Genomic DNA, 27,025 nt, shown 5'->3' with positions numbered 1-27,025 from the left:
TCAGCATGCATTTATGTTCAAAGTCCTAGAGGGAATTAGACTGGAGGGAACATACCTCAACATAATTAAAGCTATATACAACAAACCCACCACAGCCAACATTCTAAATGGAGAAAAACTGGAAGCATTCCCATTAAAATTCAGGAACCAGACAAGGCTGTCCACAGTTCCACTTCTCTTTAACATAGTGCTTGAAACTCTTGCAAGAGCAGTAAGACAAGAGCAGGAAATTAAAGGAGTAATAATTGGAAAAGAAGAGATCAAATTATCCCTTTTTGCAGATGAGATGATATTATATCTAAGGGACGCCAAAAATTGCACAAAAAACCTCCTAGAAATTATTAACATGTTCAGTAAAGTGGCAGGTTACAAAATTAATCTACAAAAGTCTGTAGCCTTTCTATATACCAATAACAAGCAATCGGAGAAAGAACACATGGAAACACTCCCCTTCACAATAGCTGCAAAAAAAAAAAAATATCTCGGAATAAACCTGGCCGGTGCTCTCTTTTTAAAATCTTTTTTGAGCTGGGCATGGTGGTACACACCTTTAATCCCAGCACTTGGGAGGCAGAGGCAGGCAGATCTCTGTGAGTTCAAGGCCAGCCTGGTCTACATAGCCATCTCTCCAACCTCCCAAGAAGTGAAATTTACTGATCATAAAGCTTTGTTTTTATTCTAATGAAACAAACTTTGAAAGTAAATCATTTTAAGTCTCATAAAAAATTATTCAGGAGGTTGAATTGGCAAGGCTTGATGATTGACTATGGGATGACGGGGGAATCAAAAATCCAGGTAGTGTTTGCTGACTCTTAACTCGTTTTAAGGTGTTCTAGGTCCTGAGGTACAGTGGTGGACAGGGCCGTCCTGGAGCTAAAAAATGATGCAGTCTTTTGGGCAGTGTGATAGGGTGCTATTCACAGAAGCAGGAAAGGAGCAAGTGTGTGGTAGTGGGATAGGGTCAGTGTATTCCAGCTGGAGTTCAGCATAGTGTTGAGAGAATGGGCAAGGCTTCTTGAGGGGGTGGTCTCTAAGCCAGCAGATGGCATTTGCTCTTAACCTCCATTTTATTTCTACTGAGCCCAAGTATGTATCATAGGAAAGGTACTTTTTTATCTTTGTTACCCTGACCTTTATTTTATAGTTGAGGCAACTAACTTGATGGTCAGTATTAAGGCCTCAGGACTAGAAAGTGGGATCTAGGCCAGGTCTGTAGAACTCCAGGCTCAATCTCTTTCTCTTGTCTCCTTCTTTAAATACTTTAATGCTTCTTTTTTCTAGCATCAGCTGTGAAACTTGTCCTCTGTATAGGGAAGATGAGTGGGCTTTGTCAGATTGTAATTCATGAGCCATTAGAAGTGTTTACAGTTAATTCTCCATGATGAATGGCCCTTTCCAAAATCTATTTTGTCTCTTAGCTCATTAAAAATTATAATTGTAGCAGTATCATTAGATTATAGAGGTTTAGAAAACAGTTAACAAAAGAGCCCTCAAATCCTACTTTCCTAAAACAGCTGTTATATGGAAGATTATTTCATGGCAAGACATCAACTTAATTAAGAAGATTTGGTAGAAGGAATCTGGAAATTCTAAATCATGCATTTCAGATTTGGTGGGATAGCAGAACTTAGAGTGACTACAAAGTTAAATGTCAGCCTCGTTCTCTTGCTTTGATTTTTTTTTTTCTTCTTTCTATAGCCTAGAAGTATTTGAAGTTACCAGCAGTTTTTGCTTTCCAAATAAATTTTGCTAGTAAGGATAGAAAATTTTTCTGCATATCTGACCGATTTCTTTTTTCTTTGGAACTATTTGTTTTTTTTAACCTGTTTTTTCTCCCTGAGAGGGCGCATTTATAGATACCTCCCCCACCATGGTACATCCTTGAACACACAGAATAGTTGAAAAAGCACCCATTTCCAGACTATTGTCATCATATAGACACCTGCTTACAACCACTGGGAAGTCAGTTGCAGACATAGTTCCAGATACTTTTTGATCTCTTTTTTTTTTAAGATTTATTTTTGTTGGGCTTGGTGGCACACACCTTTAATCCCAGCACTTGGGAGGCAGAGGCAGGTAGATCTCTGTGAGATCGAGGCCAGCCTGTTCTACATATCAAGTTCTAGACCATCTGGAGGTACAGGGAGACCCTGTGTCAAAAACAAAATTACAAAAAAAGGCTTATTTTAAATTATGTGTTTGTGTATGTCTATTGGGGGGTATGTTCATGTGTGTGCAGGTGCCTGCAGAGTTCAGAAGAGGGCATCTGATTCCTGGAGCTGGAGTTAAAAGCAGTTGTGATCTGCTTAGTATGGGTGCTGGGAATCAAACTCGGGTCCTCTGCAAGAGCAGTGCATACTCTTAACCACTTTCTCTTAATCAGCCCCTGCCTTTTCATGTTTTTATGTTTAGCATATTTGTCATAAATATTTTTCTTAGTCTGTTGCATGTTTCTGACTCTGTTCCCCCACCTCTTTCTTTTCTAGATGGTGACATGCCATGCCGAGCCAACATCCTGATCACAGAGCTGTTTGACACAGAACTAATTGGCGAGGGAGCACTGCCCTCTTATGAGCATGCTCACAGGCATCTTGTGCAGGTAGTAGGCCCAGGACCTCCCTCGGGAGTGGTGTTGTCATCACAGCCAGTGGACATAGTAGTCACTGCTATACCATGCCCAACAAAACCATTCTCTCTCTCTGTACCTTGGGACTCCCTTCAGTTACTGGCAGGCTTCTGGTTCAGGTAGTAGTAGCGCTGAGGTAGAGAAAGCCTTACTTTGAATTCCCAGCTGCGAGACTCCTCTTTACTTCTGGGTTTCCAGGGCCTGGTGAGTAGTAGATGCAGAATAAAAGGATGAGTGGAATAGGAAGACCATGAGACAAGAAGCTAGAGCCACAGCCAAGTAGGAGGAATGGTCAGCAGTGCTGGTTGAAGCCAGCAGGCCAGTCACATGAGGGTGGGCAGCTGTCTGTTGGGCTTTGCACTGAGGAAGGTTCTGCCAAGGGCTGCACTGAAGGGACACTTTGAACCTGAATCTAAAATGGCTACTCATCAGGAAGACTTTGACTCCCTTCTAGGTCTTCGTGACGGTTCATCAGCATGGTGATCATTCTTAATAGTGCCAAGTAGCTAGGCGCTTAATTGAAATCATTTTAGCTCTCAAGAAGCTGATGTAGGAAAACAGTGATGAAGAGGTTAGCCTAGACTACATCATAAGACCCTGTCTTTAAAAAAAATAAAAGTCACTTCAGGCATAATGTGTTTTCTTTCCTTTCAAGGGCATAGGGCAAAAAAAACATTCACTGCTGGGCATGGTGGTACATACCTATAGTCCCAGCACTTGGGAGGCAGAGACAGGCAGATGTCTGTGAGTTCAAGGCCAGTCTCATCTACATAGTTCCAGGCTGGCTTGGGCTACAGGGAGACCCTGTTTCAAAAAGATGAAAAAAGAAAAAACATTTACTCTCCTGACAATGGGAAGGTGTTAAGAGTTACTACACCAGCCTAATAGTAAAACCTTTGATAAGTGTGAATTACTATAGATCAGGTACCTGAATTGTTATTGTTGTTTGTTTGTTTGGGTATAAATTTAGGAAAATTGTGAAGCAGTACCTCACAGAGCTACTGTCTATGCCCAGCTGGTGGAGTCCAGAAGGATGTGGTCATGGAACAAGCTGTTTCCTGTCCATGTTAAAACTAGCCTTGGAGAGCAGGTCATCGTCCCTCCCTTGGAATTGGAGAAGTGCCCTGGTGCGCCCTCTGTCTGTGACATTCAGCTGAACCAGGTGTCATCTGCTGACTTCTCTGTCCTCAGTGAAGTGCTCCCTATGTTCAGGTACCACAGACTCTTCCTGGGTGGCAGTGCTTTGAGACACTTGATGGACTTTGGGACTTTAGAAATTCTTTTTTTTTTTTTTTTTAATATTTATTATTTTTATTTTATATGTATGCATGTATTGCCTGCATGTAGGTAAGTGCACCTGTGTTGTGTGGTGACTGCAGAGAACAGAAGAAGCTGTCAGATCCCCTAGAACTAGAGTTATGGACAATTGTTAGCTGTCATGTGGGTGCTGGGATTCAAACCCGGGTCTTCTGTAAGAACAGTCAGTGTTCTTAACCTCTGAGCCATCTCTCCAGCCCCTGGAAGTTCTTTTTTTATGGAACAGAAACCTAGCTGAGTCCTTCCCAACTAAATACCATTACTGATGAGGTCATCATAGAAGCTTAACAGTAAAGTGTGTGAAGTTAAATTATGCTTCAGTTCTTGCATATTCTTCCACAGTGTGGACTTCAGCAAGCAAGTCAGTAGCTCGGCAGCCTGCCATAGTAGGCAGTTTGAACCTCTGGCATCTGGCCAAGCTCAGGTGGTTCTCTCCTGGTGGGACATTGAAATGGACCCCGAGGGGAAGATCAGGTGCACCATGGCACCCTTTTGGGCACAGTCAGACCCAAAGGAACTCCAGGTAAGTGGCAGGAGTTGAGCATATTTCATGTAAGTCAGGAAACATTTGTCTACTTTTTCTGTTTGACCCTGGATTACTGTCAGAGTAAAGGGCAAAGATGAAGTTTCCTTTGGGAAAGTACACATGCACACACAAGCATAAGAGGCTGAGAGGTAACTCTGTAATGGAGCACTTTTCTAGCATGCCCTGTACTACATGTATATCCCCAACACTTCAAAGACAAATGGTAATAAAAAATAAAAATTAGAAATTATAGCATACCTCTGGTAACATAAACCTCTCAGGGTGAGTTCATGGTAAGCACCAATAGTCTAGTTGGCAAGAGAAGTCTTAGCGAATTAGTTCTGCCATTCTCCATCCCAGCACAGCCACTCATCTCACCACCTTCTGCCCCAAGTAGTCCCAGGGACTCAGACTAACTTGGGTTGGAGGACTATAACCTCAATTTCTGTGACTCAGAAACAACCTTCTCCAGCTCAGGAAAGTGAGCAAAGGAATATGAACTATAAGATGGAAGTACAAGCTGGGCGTGGTGGTGCACACCATTAATCCCAGCACTTGGGAGGCAGAGACAGGCAGATCTCTGTGAGTTCAAGGCCAGCCTGGTCTACATAGAAAGTTCTAGGCCAGCTGGGGCTACAGGGAGACCCTGTCTTAAAAAGACAGAAAACAAACAAGGTGGAAGTACAGATTGCTGTCCAACATGTGGTAAATTGTTCATCTTTAACTGCTCTGAAATAAAAGGAAACAACGTAAATAAATTGCAATGAAATATTTTTACCTGCTAGTGAATAAAATTCAAAAACATTGTGGCACACTATTGGTGAGGCTTGGGGAAAAGCAGGAGAGGGAACTCCCAGAGCACAGGCCACTTCAGTCCATCCTGGTGGAAAGTGATAGATGTTGGGACTCTGGGTAGTTTTACTTATATGCCGAGTGACATGCATGCAAGATACTCATCATATCCTTAACTTAGTAGAAAAAGAAGAACAGGAAGGCCATCTGTAAGGATGGGTTATTATCCTTTGTCTTTTCGGTGAACGAGGTAGCTCACTAGGCACTGATGTGCATCTAACGGTATATTTGTTGTTTTCTTATAGAATGGGGGATTAGACATGTGACCTGACATGCTAGGCAAGCATACTACCCGTACATTACAGATTACAAATAGCTCCAAGCCCCCCTGCCCCTTTTTGAGATGTTCTCAAAAAAGGATGGCAATCATTCCTCAGCCTCCCAAACCTATTATAGGTATGTGCCACCACCTCCAGTTGCTAGTTCTCTTTTCACTTTTTGTTTGAGACAGGGTCTCATCTAGGCTAGGCTGGCCTCAAACTATAGCCAAGTTAGCAATCAAGAAGCAGAGGCAGACAGACCTCTGTGAGATTGGGGACAGCCTAGTCATAGCAAGTCTGGGTCACCACCTGGGGCCTCAGGAAGACCCTCTCCCCCTAAGAAAACCTGCTTCTCCTGCTTCTACCCTCCAAGTGCTGGGATTACAGGCATGTACCATTGTGCCCAGCTTCCTTTTTTCCCTTTCTGAGACAGGGTCACACTAAGTTGACCAGATTGGCCTTGAATTCACTCTAGCTTAGGCAGGCCTGGAATTTTAGATCTACCTGCCTCATTGTCTTCAGTAGCTGGAGATATAGGCCTGCACTATCTGGCCCCTGATTTACTGCATGAGTCAAAGGCTCTGACTGCTGTGGGATTGCTTTTAGCCAGGCAATAAAATATTGAGACTTTTTATTTGCATGCCTTCAGAGCACTACTGTGTATATTTCCCTAGTCTGAATTGCTGTAAATTGCTTCATAATTTTGAGTATACTAGATCTTTTAAAAAAACTCCATTTGGCCGGGCGTGGTGGCATATACCTGTAGTCCCAGCACTTGGGAGGCAGAGGCAGGCGGATCTCTGTGAGTTCAAGGCCAGCCTGATCTACATAGTGAGTTCCAGGACAGCTTGGACTACAAGGAGATCCTATCTCAAAAAGACCAAAACAAAAAAAACGAAAAAAAATCCATTTAGCCAGGTGTGGTGGCGCACACCTTTGAGCCCAGCACTCAGGAGGCAGAGGCCAGCCTGGTCTACATAGTGAGTTCCAGGCAAACTGGCACTATATGGAGACTCTGTCTAAAAAAGACAAAAAGCAAAAAACTTCCATTTAATTCAAAGAAATAAACCAAACCTTTTTGTGTCACTTTTCCCAACTTTCTTTTTAATTTTGGATATGTGTGGTTTATGTGTTGTGTTTTATGTGGTGTATGTACTTGTTAGTGTAGGTGTGTGCACATGTGGGTATGGGTGGGCTTGTGCATGTGGGTGGAGGCCAAGGATTGATGTCTGGTATCTTTCCTTGAACACTTTCCCCATTTATTTTTTAGACAGGGTCTATCATTGAACCAGCTAGACTGGCTCGCCAATGAGGTTCAAGAATTTACTTGCTTTGCCCCTCACCATCCCCCAGATTACAGACACCCAGCTTTTTACATAGCTGCTAGGGATTCAAATTCAGGTCCTTAAGCTTGTGCAGCTGGTCTCTTTACCAACTGAACCATCTCCCTAGCACCTTTTTCCAACTTCTTGTTTTGAAGAATAAGTGAAAACAGACATTGATGCTTCCTTTACTGCAGTTTACCTGTTAATAATTACGGCATTTGCTGTGCCTCATCCTCCTCATTCTCATTGCTGCCTCATTGCTCATTCTCTGTCTCCTTCCTTTTATCTCTTTGCACATTCACGGTTTTCTGTTAAATCATTTCATAGGAAGTTGCAGAGATCTGACATTTTACTCTTTAATTACCTCCATGTATAGCTTAGAATAAAACAGTTCCAACAGTACAAAATTCCATCATCATACCCAAGAATATTAATATACCACTCCGTATGCCATCCAACAGCACAAAATAAAATTTCCTTAATTGTCCCAAATGTCTTTAGTAGCTTTTGTTTTTCCAACCTAGGTTCCAGTTAGGTTTTATGTAATATATTCGACCTTTCTGTGTTTTGAAGTACTTAGAAGACAAAAAGAAATCTTGACTATGTTAAAGTCTTAGAATACATGTCAGGGAACTCTTGGAGGAGGCTTCTCTCCAGGCCACTAGCCTTGGCTGTGAACCAGAGAACTTTACCTTTAAATGAAATATGAGCATTGGTTCTGCTTTGTGAGTAGAGACTGGAGCCTGTTCTTGTCCCTTCTTCTGAGCTACCCCTGAAGACCACTGTGCTTGATGACATTGTTTTCTTAAAGTCAGCAGGGTTCCAGAAAGCTTTTGGACCACTGGCTTTCTAATTAGAATTTTTTTTCTTTATCTCTAGGCCCATAGTAACCATTTGTAGTCAAATGTCATGTCTCCTTGCAGCTGATACTTGGTTAGGCTTTGGGCCATTGGATTGGAAGCATTGATATTGTCACAGCTTGGTAACACTGGCTCTCTGCTCCTCATTTCAGTGGCGGGACCACTGGATGCAGTGTGTATACTTCCTGCCACAGGAGGAGACTGTTGTACGAGGCTCGGCCTGCTGCCTGGTAGCTCACCACGATGACTACTGTGTGTGGTACAGCCTTCAGAGTACCAGGTATGCTTGTGCCTTGTGGACATGGAGGACTGGGCCTTAGAGAGTGTTCACTGATATAAACTCCTTGTGTATAGACTGTGTAGGTATTTGAGAGGGCAGATTTTTTTTTTTTTTTTTTTTTTGGTCTTTTTGAGACAGGGTTTCCCTGTAGCCCCAGCCAGCCTGGCACTTGCTATGTAGACCAGGCTGTCCTCGAGCTCACAGAGATCTGCCTGCCTTTGCCACCCAAGTGCTGGGACTAAAGGTGCGCACCTCCATGCCCAGCTTGAGTGGGCAGATTTGTTTCTGAACCAAATAAAATGAGGGCAAAGGCTGGTGAGATGGGCAAAGGGGCTTGCCGCCAAACCTGACAGCTTGAGTTCAGTCCCTAGAATCCACATGGTAGAAGGAGAACCAACACCACAAAGCTATCCTCTGACCCCCCAGATGTGTACTACAGCATGTGTGTGAACACAAATAAATAAATGAAAAATGTAATTAAAACAAAAGCAAGTTTATGGTGGGATACATCAGTGTGTATTTGTGTTTACAAAGGAAATGCTGCCATGGGGTTGCTGAGTTCTATTCAAAACAAGTATGTGGGGGCTGGAGAGATGGCTCAGTGTGTACAAGCACTGACTACTCTTGCAAAGGACCAGAGTTTGGTTCCCAGTATCCACATGGCAGACTCCCATCTGTAACTCCAATGCCAAGTGATTTGATGGTGCACTTACATAAATGCAGGCAAAACACTCATACGCATAAATAAATAAAATATTTTTTAAAACTTTTTAAAAATTTTTAAATCATTTTTATGTGTATGCGTGTATTGCCTGCATGTAGGTAAGTGCACCCATGTCATGCAATGCCGGCAGAGGACAGAAGAGGCTGTCGGATCCCTGGGACTGGAGTTACAGACAGTTGTTAGCTGCCATGTGGGTGCTGGAATTTGAACCCAGGTCTTCTGCAAGAACAGCCAGTGTTCTTAACCTCTGAGCCATCTCCCCAGCCCCAATAAATAAATGAAATATTTTAAAGAGGGAAAAAAATAAATGTGGAAAGTGGGGCATCATAGTGCTCTGTAATGTCCCATGAGCTGGTATCCAGACAGATCCTCTAGAGGCCTATGGATGTATGTCTCAGGTGCAGTTCCAGTGTTTGGTACCCTGTACTATAACTTCATATGTTGGGTTTCTGTCATCACTGGTGTTTGCCTTTTCATCTCCTGCCCCAGCCCTGATGAGAATGGAAGAGTCCACCAAATGCGACCTGTATGTGACTGCCAGGCTCACCTGCTCTGGAACCGGCCTCGGTTTGGAGAGATCAATGATCAGGACAGAACTGATCAGTATGCCCAAGCCTTGAGGACTGTAAGTGTGCTTCTCTTTGGGTCTGGGTCCCAGAGCTCTGCTTATGATTTGCTCCTGCAGTTTGTTTTCTGTCATCCCTCGTCGATGGAATGTCTTCAGGTGGCTCCATCTGGAGAAGACACCAGAGAACCTGAGCTCTTGTTCTAGACTTTCCTGGGGCTTGTTCTCTGTTCTGTAAGAGCTCCCCTGAGTGTTCTCTGATCTCATGAGCACTCCCCTGGGAACCTTCCCCAAGCCCAAACCCTCATGATCACCTGCAAAGATCCCCTTGGAGTTGTGTATGGAGATATGTGCGCGTGTGTGCAAATGCATGTATTTTGCGGGGAAAGAAGAATCCAAGCTATCCCAAGTTTATTTTCAAGGGATCTCTGATCCATAAAGATACCCCTACCTTTGGAAAGTCACTTGAAAAGCACATGGGCCAGACAGGGAAGAAATCTGTCGCCATAGACTCGGAAGTGGCTTCCTGCATGTGCCGAGGAGGCAGGCTTGCCAATGTGGGGGCCAAGATGGGAAGAGAGCTTATGTACTCAGAAATCTATAAGTGGAGTTGGGAGCAGGGAAGCATTTCTGTCAGTCAGCAGGAAGCTTCTCAACTAAGGAAACCTGTGCTGATCCTGCCCTTTTCCTGCAGGTGATGACACCAGGCAGCATCTGCCTTTGTGTCAGTGATGGAAGTCTGCTCTCAGTGCTGGCCCATCATCTTGGGGCTGAGCAGGTAAGGCACATGCCTTTCTGTTGGCTCTATAAAAGTTGTTTTTTTAAAATTTTTGTTTTTATTTTCTTTTTTGGTTTTGTTGTTTTTTGCTTTTTTAAGGTTGCTCTTGAGTTAGGGCATGGTATGATCCAGGCATGTGATTCAGTGATCAAAGCCCTTTGTAAATGCAACTGTTATGGGTGGAGTGGGCTTGGTTTGGGGGCTGCAGCCCAGGGTTCTGAATTGGCCACCCTGCCCAAGTCAATCAGTACCCAGTGTGGGTGTTGTCCCAGGGAGGTTGTCAGCCCAGGCAGTTGTTTAGGAGAGGTCCTCTTGACACTCTTTCATCTTGAGTTTCTTCCCCCGTTAAATGCATCTCTTGTAGCTCATAGTATGGTGTTCTCTGCAGGTGTTTACAATTGAGAGTTCAGCAGCTTCCCATAAATTGATGAAAAGGGTAAGTGACAGTTGCTACTGAGTTGAAGAGGGTACTGTTGGGCCTGCCTCCCTGAGTCTGAGATGGGTAGCATTTGAGCCCAGGGAGTGGCAAAGCAGCCCTGCTTCATGGCAGTGGCTTCCATGTGGAGAGCTGGCCTGGAAGCCCCTCAAGCTGGCATCCAGTTAGAAGCAAATTGTTGCACTCTGCTTTGGTTTTTGTATGTGTAGAAGTTTAGCCTTTTCTCATTTCTTGTAAAATTAAGAAACTAACATCTCAGGACTGGAGAGATGGCTCAGCAGTTAAGAGCATTAGCTGTTCTTACAGAAGACCAGGGTTTTTGAATCCTGGTACCCATGTGGTGGCTAAGAACTGTCCATAACTCCAGTTCCAGGGGATCTGATGCCCTCTTCTGTTCTCTGCAGTCACTGCACAACACAGGTGCACTTACATACATGCAGGCAATACACTCATACACACAAAATAATAAATAGACAAATAAAATAAATAGATAGATAAATAAAAGAAGCTAACATCTGTTTAGCTGTAGACCTGAGAGGTTTGTTCCTAAGAATAACCTACTCCATTGAAACTGTAAGACTGATGCTAGCTAGGTCCTGCCTGTCTTTGCTCATGACCTTATTGCTCTATATGAGGCCCATCAGAAGACGTTTCCATCAGTAGATAAAGTGGTGCTCTGAAGTAACTTGGCCACAAAACTCAGCAAAGAAGGCAACTTTGAGAGGTGTTGGTTTTTGTTTTCTTTGCGATGCTGCACATTGAACCCAGGCCTCAACCACTAGGCAAACACCTACCATGGTGCTATACCCTCAACGTGATTGTTTTATTTTGTTTTTCCTGGTTTAAAACAATGCGTGAGTATAAACACAATTATATTTTTTCTTTCTTAGATCTTCAACGCTAACCACTTGGAAGATAAAATCAATATCATCAAGAAACGTCCGGAGTTGCTAACATCTGCAGATCTAGAGGGTAAGAAGGTGAGGAGCAGAGCTTTGTAGTTGCACTGGGGCTGTGAGTAGGGACAGAATAGCAGTGAGGTAGCCTAAACTCCACCCTGTCTTCTTGGCTTCATGGTATGTGATGTTGCCCATGTAACTTGCCAGCTGAGACCTCAGCACTGTGAGGGGACAGCAGGTGTTTGTAGAGGCCAATGAGCATTGAATTGGGCTTCCTGTGCCTCTTAGGTGAGAGCAGAAGAGTATTGAAGTTGGTTTGCCTCCCCCCCTTGTCCCTTCATGGAAGTCCTCTTTGAAGGCTCTTCCTACTCAGATCCTTTTCCCTTGGTTATTCTCCCAGCCTCCTAGAACTGTTCCACCAAGAACCTTGGGGTTACTATGCACCATTTCCCTGCAGACTCCAGCTGCTCTGGCCCCAGGGCCACCTCTCCCTCCATTCTTAGGAGACTGCTTGTCTCAGATGTCTCTGCTCTTACTTTTGGCTGTTCTGAGTCTCCTTTGTGCTTGCCTCCTTTTCTCAATCTTCCCTCCCTTTTCTTGTCTCACTCCCTTTGTCCTTCCTACTGCATCTCATTGAGTAACGATGCCTCTTCCCACATGGGAACCGGTGCTCATGAAAGTGGTCTTCACTGTAGATAGGACTCTTTGCCTCTTTACCTTTTCAGATTCAAATATTTTATTTGTTTATTTATTTATTATTTATATTTATTTTTTAGTCTTATTGAGATAAAGTCTCTCTGTAGTCTCAACTGCCTTGAACTTGCTATGTAGACCAGGCTGGCCATGATCTCATAGATCTTACAGAGATACTCCTGCCTCTGCCCCCCAATTGCTAGGATTAAAGGTGTGTGCCACCATACCCAGCCTCAAATATCTTAAAAAAATTTTTTTTTTTTAAATTTTATGTGTATGACAGTATATTGCCTGCATGTATGTAAGTACACCTGTGTCATGCAATGAATGCCCTTGGATGTCAGAAGAGAGTATCGGATTCCTCTGAAACTGGAATTATGGATGATTTTTAGCCACCATGTGGGTGCTAGGAATCAAATCCAGGACTTCTGCAAGAACAGTCAGTGCTCTTAACGACTGAACCATTTCTCCAGCCCCTTGTTTTGTTTTTTGAGACAGGGTCCCCCTGTAGTCATAGCTAGCCTGGAACTCACTGAGTGGCCCAGGCTGACCTTTATCTCAAGATCTTGCCTCTACCTTGAGTAATTAAAGACATCTGCCACCAAGCCTGGCTCAGATTCGACTACCTTGAGTCCAGTTGCCAGTTAACTTTTCTTTGAAAATCTCACAAGCTGGACATATATGAAGGAGAATTTGTCATCTTTTCTTCTAGTCTTTTTTGGAAACAAATTTATTGAGATATAATTGACATACTATACAATGCATAATTCAGTGGTTTTCAGTAAATATATTGTATATAGTGATCTCTCAGTCCAGTTTTATAGCATCTCCACCCAAGGCCCCTGGAGCCTGTTTGTAGTCCCTCTTTAAAACAAATTTTAGCTGGGCGTGGTGATGCACGCCTTTAGTCCCAGCACTTGGGAGGCAGAGGCAGGCAGATCTCTGTGAGTTCAAGGCCAGCCTGTGAGTTCAAGGCCAGTATATATAGTGAGTTCCAGGATAGCTGGGGCTACCGGGAGACCCTATCTCAAAAAGACAAAAAAAAAAAAAAAATTTTTTTTACGTGTATGAGTGTATTGCCTGCATGTGTGTAAAGTATACCTGTATTGTGCAATCCCCTCAGGTCAGAAGAGGTTGGTAGCTGGAACTGGAATTATGGATAGTTGTTAGCTACCATGTGGGTGCTAGGATTCAAACCTGGGTCCTCTTCAAGAGCAGCCAGTGCTCTTAACTACTGAGCCATCTCTCCAGCCTCTATAGTCTTTTTAATGCAAAATAATACTCTATTGTGCAGATATGCCACACTTTATCTACTTGTTGATGGGTTTTTAGATTATTTCTAGGTTTGGGCTATTTTGTATAATTCTTCTAGGAACACTGATGTGTCTTTCTGAAGCTAATAATTTTGGATATGTAGGTCTGGCATTCTGGGTTATGTGGTAATTATTTTAACTTCTTTAACAACCTGCTAGTTGCCAGACATGGTAGTTTATCCCAGCATTTGGGAGGCAGAAGCAGGCAGATCTCAGCCTGAGGCCAGCTTGGTCTCTAGCCAGGGTTACATGGTGGTCTCCCTGTAGCTCCAGCTGCCTGGAATTCACTATGTAGACTAGGCTGGCCTCGAACTCACAGAGGATCCACCTGCCTCTGCCTCCCAAGTGCTGGGATTAAAGGCGTGCGCCACCACACCTGGCTAGAGACCCTGTCTTTAAAAACAAAAGCTGCTAGCTGTTGTCCACAGTGGCTGATTTGTGTATGAGGGTTCATTCCGTGGCATACCCACATTTCTATTCTCTTTTTCAGTGTAGCTGTTTTAGTGGGAACAAAGTGACAGATCATTGTAGTTCTAATTTGTATTTTCATGATAGCTAATGATATTGAACATCTTTTCAAGTACTTACTAGCTATTCGTAAGTCTTATTTGAATATCTGTTCAAGTCTCTTGCCATTTTTCTCTCATTGCGTTTTTGGTTGTGAGCCTGAGCCTTTAATGGCTGCGTCAGCTCGCCAGTCCTCTCATTGCCTTTTTAAAACAGCAGCATGAGATGTAATTCCTATGGCATACAATTTACTCGTTTGAAGTGTGGAGTTCAGTGATTTTAGTGTATTCATTAGGTAATGCATCCATCACCAGATCAATTTTATTACCCTACTCTTTTTCTTTTAGTAGTCAAATCCATTTGCTCCCAGTCTTCCAAGCCCTAGACAGCTACTAGCCTACTTTCTGTCTTTGTGGGTTTGCTTTTCTGAACAAAGCATAGAAATGAATCGTGCCGTGTGTGGTCCTTTGTGAATTTCTTCAAGGATCATCCATGTTGGAACATGAGTCAGTGCTTCATCTCTTTACTGTTGAATAATATTCCATCATATGAATATAGCACATTTTATTTATCTGTTTACCTGCTGATAGAGGTTTTTGCTGATTGTACTTTTTGGCTGTTGTGAATACTGCTACTTTGAACATTTAGGTACTGGTCACTTTTTTTCCTCTTCTAGATGAGGGCTTAGAACATAAAGTTGTAAGCCATTTCTAAGGTGTGCTAGTCAGACTCGGGATCCCTTTTGAGTAGAAGTGATGAGAAAAGGCATTTGTACTGTGTTCCTGATACTGGAAGCAGGAGTGAAGGTCAGGGAAGTCTCAGGGCCAGCCCTGTTCTGGCTTCTGTTGTATCTACTGCATCTACTCTGGGGCCCTGGAGAGTCTCCTCAGACTCTGCCCAACTTCCTCCCCCATCAGCCTGACTGTTGTAGCACTCCCCTAGAGCACCTCCTGTCCCCACCTGCAGAACTCTCCCTACATGCTTCATGGACCTCAGAAGGATCTTTTAAAATATAGTCCTATTTTTGAACCCCTCATTAAAGCTTTTGTGACCCCCTCTTGCCTCCAGGGCAAGTTGAGCCTCCTTTTCTTGTGGTTAGTCGCTTTGGGCTGTCTGGATCCTGCCTATATCTGGCTTCCTGCTCACTGCCATTGCATCCTCTCCTGATGAGTGTCTGGAAGGCCTTGCTCTCACTCCCATGCTTGCGTGACCTCTGTCCATCTGTCTGGTTTCTCTGACTCCTCATACATCTATTTGTTTATTTCACAAATGCTTACTGAACATGTTCTCTGCCAGGCACTGTGCTGCTAGTGTCCCCATTTGCTAGAGCCAAGTGAAGGTGACAATGTGTTCAGTTGGCACTGATAAACCAGGGTGATATGCAGAATGCCACTCTGGAAGGCCTTTCCAGAGCCCCTGCATGCACCTGTTCCTGTTGCTGTCACGTGAGGACAGCTCCCACCCTTGTCTGTGTCCCTTTTCACTTTGTGACTCCTGGGGCATGCTTATTTGTCGAATGAACAAATGAATGAATGAATGAATGAATGAATAGCTTGTTTTTTGCATGTTCCTGTGAAGCTACTGATCTGCCCCTCACTTGGTAACTGAGCACTCCTGACACCTGGGTTCTGCTTCCTGTTCTGGTTTCCAGGTCTCTCTCCTCGTGGGTGAGCCCTTCTTCACCACCAGCCTGCTGCCATGGCATAACTTGTACTTCTGGTATGTCCGTACCACTCTGGATCAGCACCTGGGACCTGGTGCCGTGGTGATGCCCCAGGCTGCCTCACTGCATGCTGTGATCGTGGAGTTCAGGGTAGGCCACCCAGAGGGCTTTGCAAAACACCAAAGCAGCAGGAGGGTGGGGAAGCTGTGTTCTCCAGAGACCTTGATTGCAGATGGAATGACTTGGGTCTTACTGACTGGGGCCTTTCTTTTCTGTATCAGCGCACTGCAGGACTGAATAGAGGAAGCATGTGCTTTTAAAAAGCAGTAATTTGACATATGAAATGGAAATGACTGTGTGTTGTCATTTTACAATTGCAGCTTATCAGAATAATTAAAAAATATAAATTAAGCGTTTCAGAAGACACGCTGTGCAGCTCACTGTGCTCTCGTAAAGAGCGGAGGCTGCAGTTCTTAAAGTGTTCTGAGATTGGGACAGCTTCTTTATGTAAGAAGAAATTGAAAAGCTTCATTTTAATTTTCTCATCAAAGCAGAACCACAGTCACCAAGTCATTTTGGGAAAGGCATTTTTTTATTAAAAGGATTTTGAAGTGCTTTTAACCTGAAATGGAGAGTGAATCACATTTGCTATTTCTTTTATAAGAATTGCTTCATCTCTTGGTAGCCTAGTGGCTCCATCACTTTAATTTCTGGGCATTTCTTCTGTGTGTTATTTACCTGATGAGATTTCTATGTGAATTGTGGCTCTCGTGGCTAAAGAGTGACTGCAGAGAAGGATGCTTATTCCAGGCATAGGTCTGAAGAGGCAGAGGACAGAAGATGAACTGACCGTAGTTTGTTTCTGGGCCTTTTCCTCCCCATCGCCCTCATGCTTGCTCACCAAGCCCTTGAGAGCTGCTTGCAGATTTCCTCCCAAAAGAATGGTGCTAGGGATGGTCTGGATATGAAGTCCATAAACCTTTCCCAGCTAGTGCTGGCTGATTGTCTCCTAAGGAGAGAGGACTTGGTATCATGTTGATTTACAAATTCCTATAGCAGTCTGTCATATAAACCACCTTGGCTCTTCCATGTCTTTGTCACTTTTTCCTTAGGGGTCTGTGTCTCAGCATACAGGAACAGCAAGATATGCCTGTGGTTCTTGTTGGTCTCCTGACCCTTCTTAGGCATGTCGCCGTATTTCCTTGGAATAGACGGGAGGGTATAGACAGGGCTGTTCCTTCTTCGCAGGATCTGTGGAGGATCCGGAGCCCCTGTGGTGACTGTGAAGGCTTTGATGTGCACATCATGGATGACATGATTAAGGTAACTAGGACTAGCCATGAAGTCTGTTGGTTCAGGACTATAATACAAAGTACTTGGAGGCTGAGACAGGAGGATTGAAACTTCAAATTCAGCAGATGTGACTTAGTAAAACTTAGGCTCAAAATTAAAAACAGATGATTAAACAAAACAAACAACAGCAACAACAGAATAGCCACTAGGTGGAGAGGGTAGGAGGTTGAGACTATAGCTCAGTGGTAGAGTACTTGCCTAGAGCATGCATGAAGTCCTAGATTCAATTCCCAGTATCACTAAAAAATAAAAGGTAGGCAGGGAAACCACTCTGAACACTGTTCCATCCACCCTTTTCATATGGCCGTAAGCCTCTGACAGGGACCTGGGATGGGCAGCACCGACAGTATGTAGACTCTTTCTGTTGGGACAGTGAGGAGAATGCTGCCACTTTGGGTCACCATGAGAATTCACCTGAGAACCATTGCATGGTACCAGCCCTGTATTTTTGCACAAGCGCGTGCACATGTGCGCGCGCGCTTGCACACACACACACACACACACACACGCATGTTGTTTTCGTGTTTGTTGTTGTTTGTTTCTTTGTGACAGGGTCTCCCTGTAGCCCCAGGCTTTGTACACCAGGCTGGCCTTTCTCTCACAGAGATATGCCTGCCTCTGCCTCCTGAGTGCTGAGATTAAAGGCGCATTCCACCATGCCCAGCCATCATTTACATTTTTATGCACTTACTAATCACAGAAAGGGGGGAGGGCATGATAGAGTAGAACTAGAAAAGCAGTTTTGCATCTTCTTTCACAACTCATAGTCATAGAATGTCATTGTACCACTAGAATTACTCTGCAGCAGGAACAGTTTGTTTTCTGTTGGGTCAGCCTTTCTACTGGGCAAGTTGGTCACTTTCTACAGCAGCCATTTTCATTTTGGGGAGTGTGTTCCAGAGAAGAATGCTAGAGTTTGGGGGAGGGGGATATGTAAGGAAGTCCCTACAAGGATATTTTTGTAACAGATGTTGGCATTTCCCTGAATGTCTAACCAGAGTGGTTGACCACCAGAGTTTGTGTCCCCCAGAACCCAGGACAGTCGTAATAGCAACACTCAAGTGTACCTTTGTGAGGACTGGGGTGAAGAGTTGGGATGAATTCACATAAGAAGGATAGGGCAGGAACATGGACCCGTTTTTGTGAATGAAATTTTATATACACAGAGAAAAGGGAATGGAACTCATCATGTTACGTGTCTAGTTGGATAGTGAAGACCTTTTTCCTTTTTGCTTATCTTTTAGCTTAATCTTTTCTCTGTGAATGTAGATTTCTATGTAAACATTTAAAAAATATTTTATGTGTGTATTGCCTACATGTGTGTAAGTGCACTCGTGTTGTGCAATGCCTGCAGAGGTCAGAAGAGGGTGTTAGCTTTCTCCGGAACTGGAGTTATTAGACAGTTATTAGCTACCATGTGGTACTGGGAGTCGAACCCAGGTCCTCTGCAAGAACGACCAGTGCTCTTAACCACTGAGCCATCTTTCCAGCCCCTGTGTAAACGTTTTTAAAGTAAACCTCATGAATGTTTTCCACGCATATCTCACCTTCTACATAGCCAACTACTGACCATGTTCCTAGACATCTTCATGCTGAGGTCCCACTCTTGGGATCCTCTGTCACATCTGGCCACTCATCAGGCTCTGTTTTGGCCTCCTCTCTCCCTGCTATCCTCTGAGGAGTCATGTTTCTGGGTCTTCCTTAGGTTCCTGCTCCTGACCCTCATAACCTAGATTGCCATTTTGGTTCCTGGCCAATGTGCATGTCTCTTGAGTGTAGTCAAGGCAATTAGATGGTTGGAATTGGAGAAATGGATCAGCAGTTAAGAGTGTGTATTGTCTTACAGAGGACCTGAGTTTAGTTTCCAGCTCACAATCTGTAGCTCCAGCTCCAGGGGGATCTAATGCATCTGTCCTCCATGGATACCTGCATAAACAAGTGCATACTCATATACAGACACACATAAATGTAGTTAAAAATAATTTTTAGGCCGGGCATGGTGGTGCATGCCTTTAATCCCAGCACTTGGGAGGCAGTGGTAGGCAGATCTCTGTGAGTTCAAGGCCAGCCTGGTAGACATCTCTGCTGGGCATCATCAGGCCACTTGACTTTCATGCTTCCCTAGTGCCCCTGCCTAGTTCTACTCCTCCAGCTCCATTCATCTCATCCTAGACCTGGCGTCCTCTGCCAGTTCTGCTTTCCCTTGCAGTTGTTCATTGCATTCCCAAGGACCCTCCAATCCAGGTTTCTGCCCCTACTACTCCAACCCTGTCAGAGACTCCTTGGTCTATGCCCTTCTTCCTCTCCCACCTCAGCCTTTAAATTAAAAAATAAAATTTATGTATGAGTGTTTTGCCTGTGTATGTGTATGTGTACTGTGTGTGTGCAGTGCCCACAAAGGCCAGAAGAGGGTCTCTTGGAACTACAGATGGTGGCGTACACCTTTGTGGGTGCTGGGAACTTAACCTGGCTCTTCTGCAAGAGCATTACACACTCTTAATCTCTGAGCCATCCCCTCCAGTGCTTAGGAAACATGAATCTTAAATCAAGCCATGTTTCCTTGAAGGAAAGGCCTATACCTAGTCCTTCAGAGCCACCCTGTGCTGCCCTTGCCTCTACTTGCTTGGCCCTTGTCCGTGTCCCACGCCCAGCTCTTTGACCATTGGCTTCTGGAGTCACCTCAAAGCAGCTTCTCTGCCCTGCTTTTGCCTACCATAGCCTGTTTGCACCTGGGTGCTAGTGCTTTCCCCAGATGCTGGTCTTCCTTGTTTACATATCCATCTCCCCCTGTACCTCCTGTCAGAGTGATATGGTATACACAGTATCAGTGAGAAGTGATTGAGTGCCTGCTGTTTCCACCAAAGTAGTTCAGTCTTCAGAATAGGTTAGGAGTAGGCACTGTCGTCCCTGTTTAAAAAGGAAGGTAAGGCTTGGAGAAGCAAAGTGGTCCTCTGATAAGTGAGCAGGAAAGGGAGAAGCTGGCTGTTATGACCAGGTGCCCAGTGTCATTATGTGACAACATGCTGTTCCATATGACTGCAGCTTCCCAGGGGGACTAGCTCATGGAAGTGAAGGTGTCCTTGGCTGGCTGCAGTTCATCGCTACAGACCCCAAATTCTCTTCTCCTCTAGCGGGCTCTAGATTTCCAAGAGAGCAAGGAGGCAGAGCCCCATCCACTGTGGGAGTACCCCTGCCGCAGCCTCTCTGAGCCCCAACAGATCCTGACCTTTGATTTTCAGCAGCCGGTCCCTCAGCAGCCCATGTGTGCTGAGGGCTCTATGAAGCTTAGGAGGTGAGTGGAGGCTGCAGGGTGTGGGGTGAAGACAGTGGAGGAGTTACTGCCCTCATGGTGACAGCATAACTGACTAGAGCCTTACTCTTGGCCCAGGATGTCTTCCCCCATCCATTCCATTTTTATATTATAGAGGGTTCCTCAGCCTCTAGGCGTGTGTCAGTGAGGGAAAACTGGAGGCCCCTTGTTGGATCACAGCTGCAGAGAAACATGAGTTTGGTTACTATGGTTACCCACTGGCCCATTTTTCTGAACTCTCTTGGGAGTTACAGAAGGTTAGATTGGTATGGGCTGCTTGCTACAAAGCATGGGAGACCCTACCCAACTCCCTTCATAGCAGTGCGCCACCTCCAGCCTAGTGGAGCCATAAGCTCAGAGCTTTTTGCACCAGGGACAAGCTGCCCAAGCAGAGCAGATGCTGCTGCCCTGGGGATCTTCAGTGTCAAGGCTGCACTCTGCGCCCGTGGGCCTCAGCATGTGGGGAGCAGCCCTGCTCCGTGCTTAGACTCTGAGGAGTGATGGAGTTCAGAGCCACGGCTCCTCTGGCTCAGCCTTTCTGGTCTAGCCTTTAGTTAGGTGGCTGTGAAGTGCTAACAGCTCCTGACTGGGTAGGATGGAAGTGGTAGAGGTTTCAGGAAAGCAGAGGGAGGTCCCAGTTATGTCCACCTATCTGTGTGACTGTCTGACTCTGTACTCCCTCTCAGACCTGGAAGGAGCCATGGGGCTGTCTTATGGATGGAATACCACCTGACACCAGACAGCACGGTCAGCACCGGCCTCCTGAACCCTGCAGAAGACAAGGTAATACTGCAGGCACTAGGCTCAGAGTGGCAGCCAGCTCTAGAGCCCTTGTACCCTCTTGTACTCTGGGTATTCCTGTTCTGTACCTTCAGGCCAGATAATTCTCTAGTGGCCCCAGTTTATAGCCTACTGTAAGCTGCATGGGCTTTCAGGAAAGCTGGATTGGAAGATTGCCTGGGTGCCAGGGCCCTTACCATCCTTTACTGCTCACCTTGCAGGGGGATTGCTGCTGGAACCCCCACTGCAAGCAGGCTGTGTACTTCCTAAGCACCACATTGGATCCCAGAGTGCCCCTGGATGCCCCTCAGTCAGTCAGCTATGCTGTGGAGTTTCACCCCCATACTGGAGACGTCACCATGGAGTTCAGGCTTGCAGACACCCTGGACTGATCCTCCCTTGTTGAAAAATAAAGTGGCTGGCAGGCTGAGGGCTCTGAATGGCTTATGGCTCACTGGGGAAAGAAGGCCAAGGCATTCATTTCTGATATGTACCTGCTTGGCAGCCACACAGAGGAGGCCTATTCCATCTTTGCATCTTTACAGTGTTGGCTCCCAACAGCAGGTGTGGCAGGCAGCATGGGTGGTGACTGATTTTGAGCTGTGGAGGGACCAGGGAGAACCGTTGTGTTTCTGAGAGTTCAGAAAGCTCTGGGGGCAGTAATGGCTCTTTTCCTACTTGGAGGAGAACTGAAGCACAAACCCCTAGCTGGGGTGGGAATAGGACTGCCCATTTAGCTAGATAGGTAGCTGGTAGAGCCTACCTGGTCTGTCTGCTTTCCGGGAACTTCCAGGTCCCTTCTCACCCAGAATAACCTCCTGGGGAATTCCCTAGGGCTTGATGACCCTGATGGGACTAAGCTGGCCCTTTTCACTGCTAAGTAGCATTACTAAGCCACACTATTTAAACATTTGGGCATCTGGCCTTATTGCACACCAGCAGGACACCAGGGATGCCAGGTCTGCTCAGAAGCCCAGGGAAGAGGCCATCTCCAGGTAGTTCCCTGGGGAACCAGCAGAGTATCCTTTTTATATATGTCCCCTCGTGTGTCAAAAGGTCCCTGCTATGGATTGCCCCATTCCTGCTACAGCAAGAGCAGCAGATTCCCCAGCCACAGCCTTGTTGTATCCCCGTGCTCGTCCTCCCCACTCCCTGTCCACACTCATTTGCCACTGGCCTCAAGTTCTCAAGGAATTTGGGAGGTATCCAGTAGGAGAACTCAGCCCAGCTTTCTGGCAGTTCAGGGCAGACATGGGCTGTGCCCCCATAATTATCCCCCAGCCCCTAGGCTGCCTATCACTCAGCGCTGGAATCAGCAGCTTCCGGAGTTTGTCACTCAAAATAAGTACAGAATGCCAGCCTTGAGCCTCACAGTTTTATTTCCTCCTCATTCTCCCATCCTTCCTTTCAGCACCATAAAGGAAAAGTCCACCTCTCTTTTCAACATTTTTTTTTTTATCAGATGTGAAGATTGTTTTTCTTCTAGGGAAGAATCATCTGGATATATTTTTGATGTTTTACCAAAACCTTAGGTGTCTTACCATATAAAAACCCCTTATGTCCCATGAGGATACAATACAGAAAAAAAAAATACAGAAATTAAAAAAGTGTTTCTTTTTCTTTTTTTAAAACAGTATTTCTAAATTTCAGCAAGTTAATACAATAGTTAAAAAGCATCAAGGTTAATATTCATACTTAAAACTCAAGGTTGTTTTGGACAGATGAAGATGAATGTTCTTTCCTAAGCTAACACAGCTAGCTACCCAGGGCTTACCTTGAAGGGGCCCCAGGCAGGCAGAGTCTTGGTTTGGGATCTGGACGATCCCTATGACTGCCCCCTCCCAGGCCCTAGATGCCACAGAATCTGAAATCCTGGCAGTGTTATCTTTCTTTTTTTTTTTTTTTGGCTTTTTGAGACAGGGTCTCCCTGTAGCCCCAGCTGTCCTGGAACTCACTATGTAGACCAGGCTGGCCTTGAACTCACAGAGATCCACCTGCCTCTGCCTCCCGAGTGCTGGGATTAAAGGCGTGCGCCACCACGCCCGGCTTCTTTGTTTCTTTTTACAAAATTGAAATAGACCTGGCAATATACAAGCCCTGAGTCCACAGGCAAACCATGATGAAATGTGTGGCGAATGATCATGGCCTCAGTGCCAAGGGAGGTGTAGGGTTGCTGGGAGGCAGGCTGTCCCTTTGGACTCTAGAACCTGACTGTGTAGAGGCGACTTTGTGATAACAAGATGACTGAGGCACAGGGCGGTATGATTTGCCTAAGGCCGCCCTGGGAGTTGGGAAGGAGAGAAGCATGTGGCTCTGACTCCAAATGTGTTACCCTAACCCTCATGACAGAAGCACTGGAATTGGGTTTAGGGACCCTGGCCTTGGCCTCAGCTACTCTCCATGTGCACAGCAGCATAGGTCTAGGGGTTGGATCTGTCCAGTGGAGCCCTGCATGTATGAGTAGAATCCTGGCTGCTCCCACAAGTAGAGACCTTCCACACAGGCCTCCTCAGATCCTTGGGAGGCCAGGCCCCTGTAGAAGTGGAGCAGAGAACCCAGCAAGGCTGCCCTAACTCTGGACAGCGGAGCACAGGGCAGAGCTCCCTAGGACAGGAGGTTCAGGCATACCAGTGTCACCAGTGATACATGACCTAATGCCAAGCTGCCTGGGTTCTGAAGGATCATTCCTCTAGCACAGGGCCTGGCATCTAGGTAGATGTGTGCCCTGCCTCTTGGTCCCTCTTGCTGCTCTCAGTGGGTGACAAGGCACAGCTTCAGTGCACTAGCACTAAAGAAGTCCTGACATCAGGATCCCGGTGCATACTCCATCCTCACCAGACACAGTTGGTTTTGAGCCGGGCTAGATGCAAGGTGCTTTGAGACCAGTGGGGTTGGAAAACAGTCCAAGTTAGATCTCGGCACCTTGAGACAGACAAGTCTTCTGTGGCCAGGGTTCAGCCCTGCTTTCTGAAGGCAGGTGAGCAGAAGCAGTGCTGTTGAGCTCCTGAGCTCAAGTGTATAATAAACCTCTGCCTAACGCCTGGGCCAGACGGAAAATGGTGGGCTTGTAGCCAGCCCTACTGTGCTGTGTCTGAGGCTGGCCCTGGTCACACAGTGGTAGGAGTGGCTTCTGTGTGTGTGGATGCCATTTGGAATCACCCCTGCTCCTGACAGGCAGTGGCTGTTGGCCTGACCCCCGAAGCCTGCACACTGGTGAGGAACAAGCAACTCTCTCTACCTTGGTTTCCTGCCACCTTGTCCAGGGTCCCTTCCTAGACGTGGCATTGGCTGGGGTAGCTATTGAGAAGGTTGGGCCTGGGAGGCCAGAGCCACAGCCCCACTTGGGGGGTAGGCAAGTGGTTCCTGAGCTCAGCCAGCACATGGATGAAGTCCCAAGAAAGGATTGGACCCAAGGGGTCTGTAGAAGAAGACATGTTGGCTTGGATAGAAGAGAAGCTACAAACCTGTCGTTTTCAAAATCGGGACTCCCCCCACCCCTTTGTGTTGTGAGTCCCTTTCATGTAAAAAAGTGATACCCTCTGCAAATTTTGTTATGGCTCCAAAGCTGGGATCAGTCTCCCACAGGAGCTGCTGGGGTGGCCAGAGCCAGCTGGACCCTGCTGTTGGCTGGGGATAAGCAGAGTTCTACCCAGTGACTTGCAGACCCTTTAAAGTGAAGGGTGATTTTGTGTTTATCTTTTTCTGTTTTCTTTTTAAAATGTAATCGCCCTTGAATGCAAGACCCTGGGAAGAGCCCTGGGCTGGCAGGTAACGATAGCCCTCACGTCCCCAGTGCCTTCCAGGCTGGAGGGAGAGAGCTGGCGGCTGTGCCCAGGAAGTGCTTCTTTGGCTGGTTCTGATTGTGTTTGGAGTTTGGCCTTGGGTGAGGCCCGAGCAAGGGGTCTCGTGCTACAGTGTGGCACGTGGCATGCGGGCAGCGTGCATGCGAGGGTGCAGGCATGCGAGACAACATTGGAGCAGACAAAAGTAATGAACCCTGGACGAAGCTTGAGAAGAGATGCAAAGAGTACATAAACTCGGTTTTCATACTAACCCTTGGGTTATAAACTATGTTGTGCTGTGTAGATCTGTAGAAAATCACAACTGGAAAGAATGGCACTGGTTAGGCAGCCAGGAGCTCCCAGGCCAGCCTCAGTCCTCCTCTCAGAGATGGCCCAGAGGCACAGAGCAGCCCAGCTTCCAGGCTCCCTGGGGACTGACTGGGGCTCCTTGCTGTCCCCTGCCCTCCTCCCCCCAGCACTAGGTGCTTGATGGAGGAGACAGAGCCCAGGGATGGGCTGCAGGTCGAAGCTGGCAGAAGCCCCACTGCTTGGGATGCCGGTGGCTTGGTAAGTCTATGCCTCCTCCTCCCCTGTAGACACCATCAGCCTCATGGCCACAGGGAGGTGGTCGGTCAGGCCGGATAGCTGGGTGATAAAACTGAATTCTTCCACCTCCTAGGTTGAGAGGGGTAAGAAACATTCTGATTAGACTGAGAAAGAGAGAGAGTTGAGATCCTACAAAGGAGGGTTCTAGGGTCAGGGAACAACAGCCAGGGGAGGGCAGGGCTTCCCAGATGTGAGGCCAGCAGGCTGGGGTTATACAGAGGGTCCTCAGGCTTTGGAAATGATGGCTCTCATTTTAAAGTAGCATGAACTAGGGGTTGAGCTCCAAGTGCAGGGCTTGACCCCAACCCAAACTCACAGCCTTCCAGTCGGGGCACAACCCCTCCTCAGCATGCAGCATGTAGTCGATGCGCCGGCCGTTGCCCTTCAGCAGGTCCTTCCGCCCCTTCTGCCCGGCCCCCGGGCTCTTGCTGGTGGGGAAGGCCAGATACTCCCTGCGGCCTTCCTCACTCTCCAGGACCCTGTCAGGCAGATAGGAAGCAAGCTGAGCTCATGCCAGCTCTGGCACATGGAGCCATAGTCTCCACAAAATAAGAGGAAGCAGGTGGGATCAAACCTCTGGGTGTAAAGTCTGCCTTCCTTGTGATCCACGACAGGCCTAAGCTGGACAGAAACCCAGTGAGAGCTTATGAATTCCTGGGGGGTGGGGTGTGCTCCACTGTCTTCTCACAGACTGTGTCCACCTCAGGCTAGTGAGGTCTCAATTCTCTTCCTATACTCAGATAATGGTTGTGGCACTCTAGCTGTGGCCAGGTTGGGGACACACCTCCCAACCCCTTCTTCTGCTTTGAGCCAATAGGAGCCTGTGTGACCCACATGGACCCTCTTTCCTGGAAGCCCTGACACTATTTCAGATTGGCAGGGGCAGAGGGAACCAGGAGAGGAACGCATTGGAGGTGTCCACTGCTTTATGGGCTGCTCCTAAGCAGTAATGTGACCAGCTTATGTCACTAAACCTCTGGTTCCATATCCTCTGTGATGAGTAGTTTCTGTGGCTTCCAGACTCTTTGGGGAGATGGGCTGTTGTCTCATTTCTCAGAGGGAGGAAACTTGGGGTGCACAGGGGCTTGTCACAGTTCCTACCAGCCTTTCCCCCTAGAGCCCAAGCACCCCAGGAGCTTAGGAACCCTATGGGATACCCTGAACCACATTGCAGAGGGCAGGTTCAGGCCAGGCACTGGGTTGGGAGACACTCCTCAGGCTACCAGGTGGTTTATACTGGATAGATTCAGGCTCCTGGAGAGGACCAGGGCAGCAAGCATGTCTTAGCATAAGGTTTTTATCAGCCTTAAGATAAATACACTAATGACATTCAGAACATTGTTACAGCTCAGAGATATAATCCATTACTGTCCTTTGCCTTTGATAATTAATTCCAGGATCGATGATCTGAGAGTTACTGATAGTCATTTTTTAATCATCATCTTATGAAAAAGTAATTTTCTCAGCCTAGGATGATGTTTCAAATTTAGTCTATAATCTAATTAATTGGCTCAAATTAGCTGCAAGGAGCTGTGGGCTGCGAATTATAAATGGATTCTGCTGTTGACCT

The 27,025-nt window shown here is 46.2% G+C and overlaps 2 protein-coding genes across 8 annotated transcripts in view; one reads left to right on the top strand and one right to left on the bottom strand.

The window, feature by feature from the left end:
• Positions 1 to 23,008, top strand: part of Prmt7 (protein arginine methyltransferase 7) — a 52,751-nt gene extending 29,743 nt beyond the window's left edge. Inside the window, exons 6-18 of one of the 7 annotated variants that reach the window (XM_029563953.1) lie at positions 2,487 to 2,599; positions 3,597 to 3,838; positions 4,286 to 4,466; positions 7,919 to 8,046; positions 9,260 to 9,395; positions 10,030 to 10,113; positions 10,502 to 10,549; positions 11,440 to 11,529; positions 15,613 to 15,774; positions 16,873 to 16,947; positions 20,217 to 20,269; positions 20,974 to 21,070; positions 21,289 to 23,008. In XM_029563953.1, coding sequence (XP_029419813.1) covers positions 2,487 to 2,599; positions 3,597 to 3,838; positions 4,286 to 4,466; positions 7,919 to 8,046; positions 9,260 to 9,395; positions 10,030 to 10,113; positions 10,502 to 10,549; positions 11,440 to 11,529; positions 15,613 to 15,774; positions 16,873 to 16,947; positions 20,217 to 20,269; positions 20,974 to 21,070; positions 21,289 to 21,459 — 1,580 coding nt within the window. In that variant the 3' untranslated portion in view covers positions 21,460 to 23,008. Of the gene's footprint in view, positions 1 to 2,486; positions 2,600 to 3,596; positions 3,839 to 4,285; positions 4,467 to 7,918; positions 8,047 to 9,259; positions 9,396 to 10,029; positions 10,114 to 10,501; positions 10,550 to 11,439; positions 11,530 to 15,612; positions 15,775 to 16,872; positions 16,948 to 20,108; positions 20,270 to 20,973; positions 21,071 to 21,288 lie in introns of all 7 variants that reach the window. The other 6 variants (XM_008833983.2, XM_029563951.1, XM_029563960.1 and 3 more) reach the window with 6 other exon arrangements.
• Positions 23,009 to 25,055: 2,047 nt separating this feature from the next.
• Positions 25,056 to 27,025, bottom strand: part of Smpd3 (sphingomyelin phosphodiesterase 3) — a 91,710-nt gene continuing 89,740 nt past the window's right edge. Inside the window, exons 7-8 of the mRNA XM_008833957.2 lie at positions 25,772 to 25,934; positions 25,056 to 25,524 (exon numbers count right to left, since the gene is read on the bottom strand). Coding sequence (XP_008832179.1) covers positions 25,423 to 25,524; positions 25,772 to 25,934 — 265 coding nt within the window. The 3' untranslated portion in view covers positions 25,056 to 25,422. The remainder of the gene's footprint in view (positions 25,525 to 25,771; positions 25,935 to 27,025) is intronic.

The sequence above is a fragment of the Nannospalax galili genome, unplaced genomic scaffold (genome assembly GCF_000622305.1).
Source record: "Nannospalax galili isolate Female #2095 unplaced genomic scaffold, S.galili_v1.0 scaffold410, whole genome shotgun sequence".
In the NCBI taxonomy this organism is placed as follows: Eukaryota; Metazoa; Chordata; class Mammalia; order Rodentia; family Spalacidae; genus Nannospalax; species Nannospalax galili.
The sequence above is the reverse complement of the archived record's forward strand: the minus strand, read 5'-3'. Positions and strand labels throughout refer to the sequence as shown.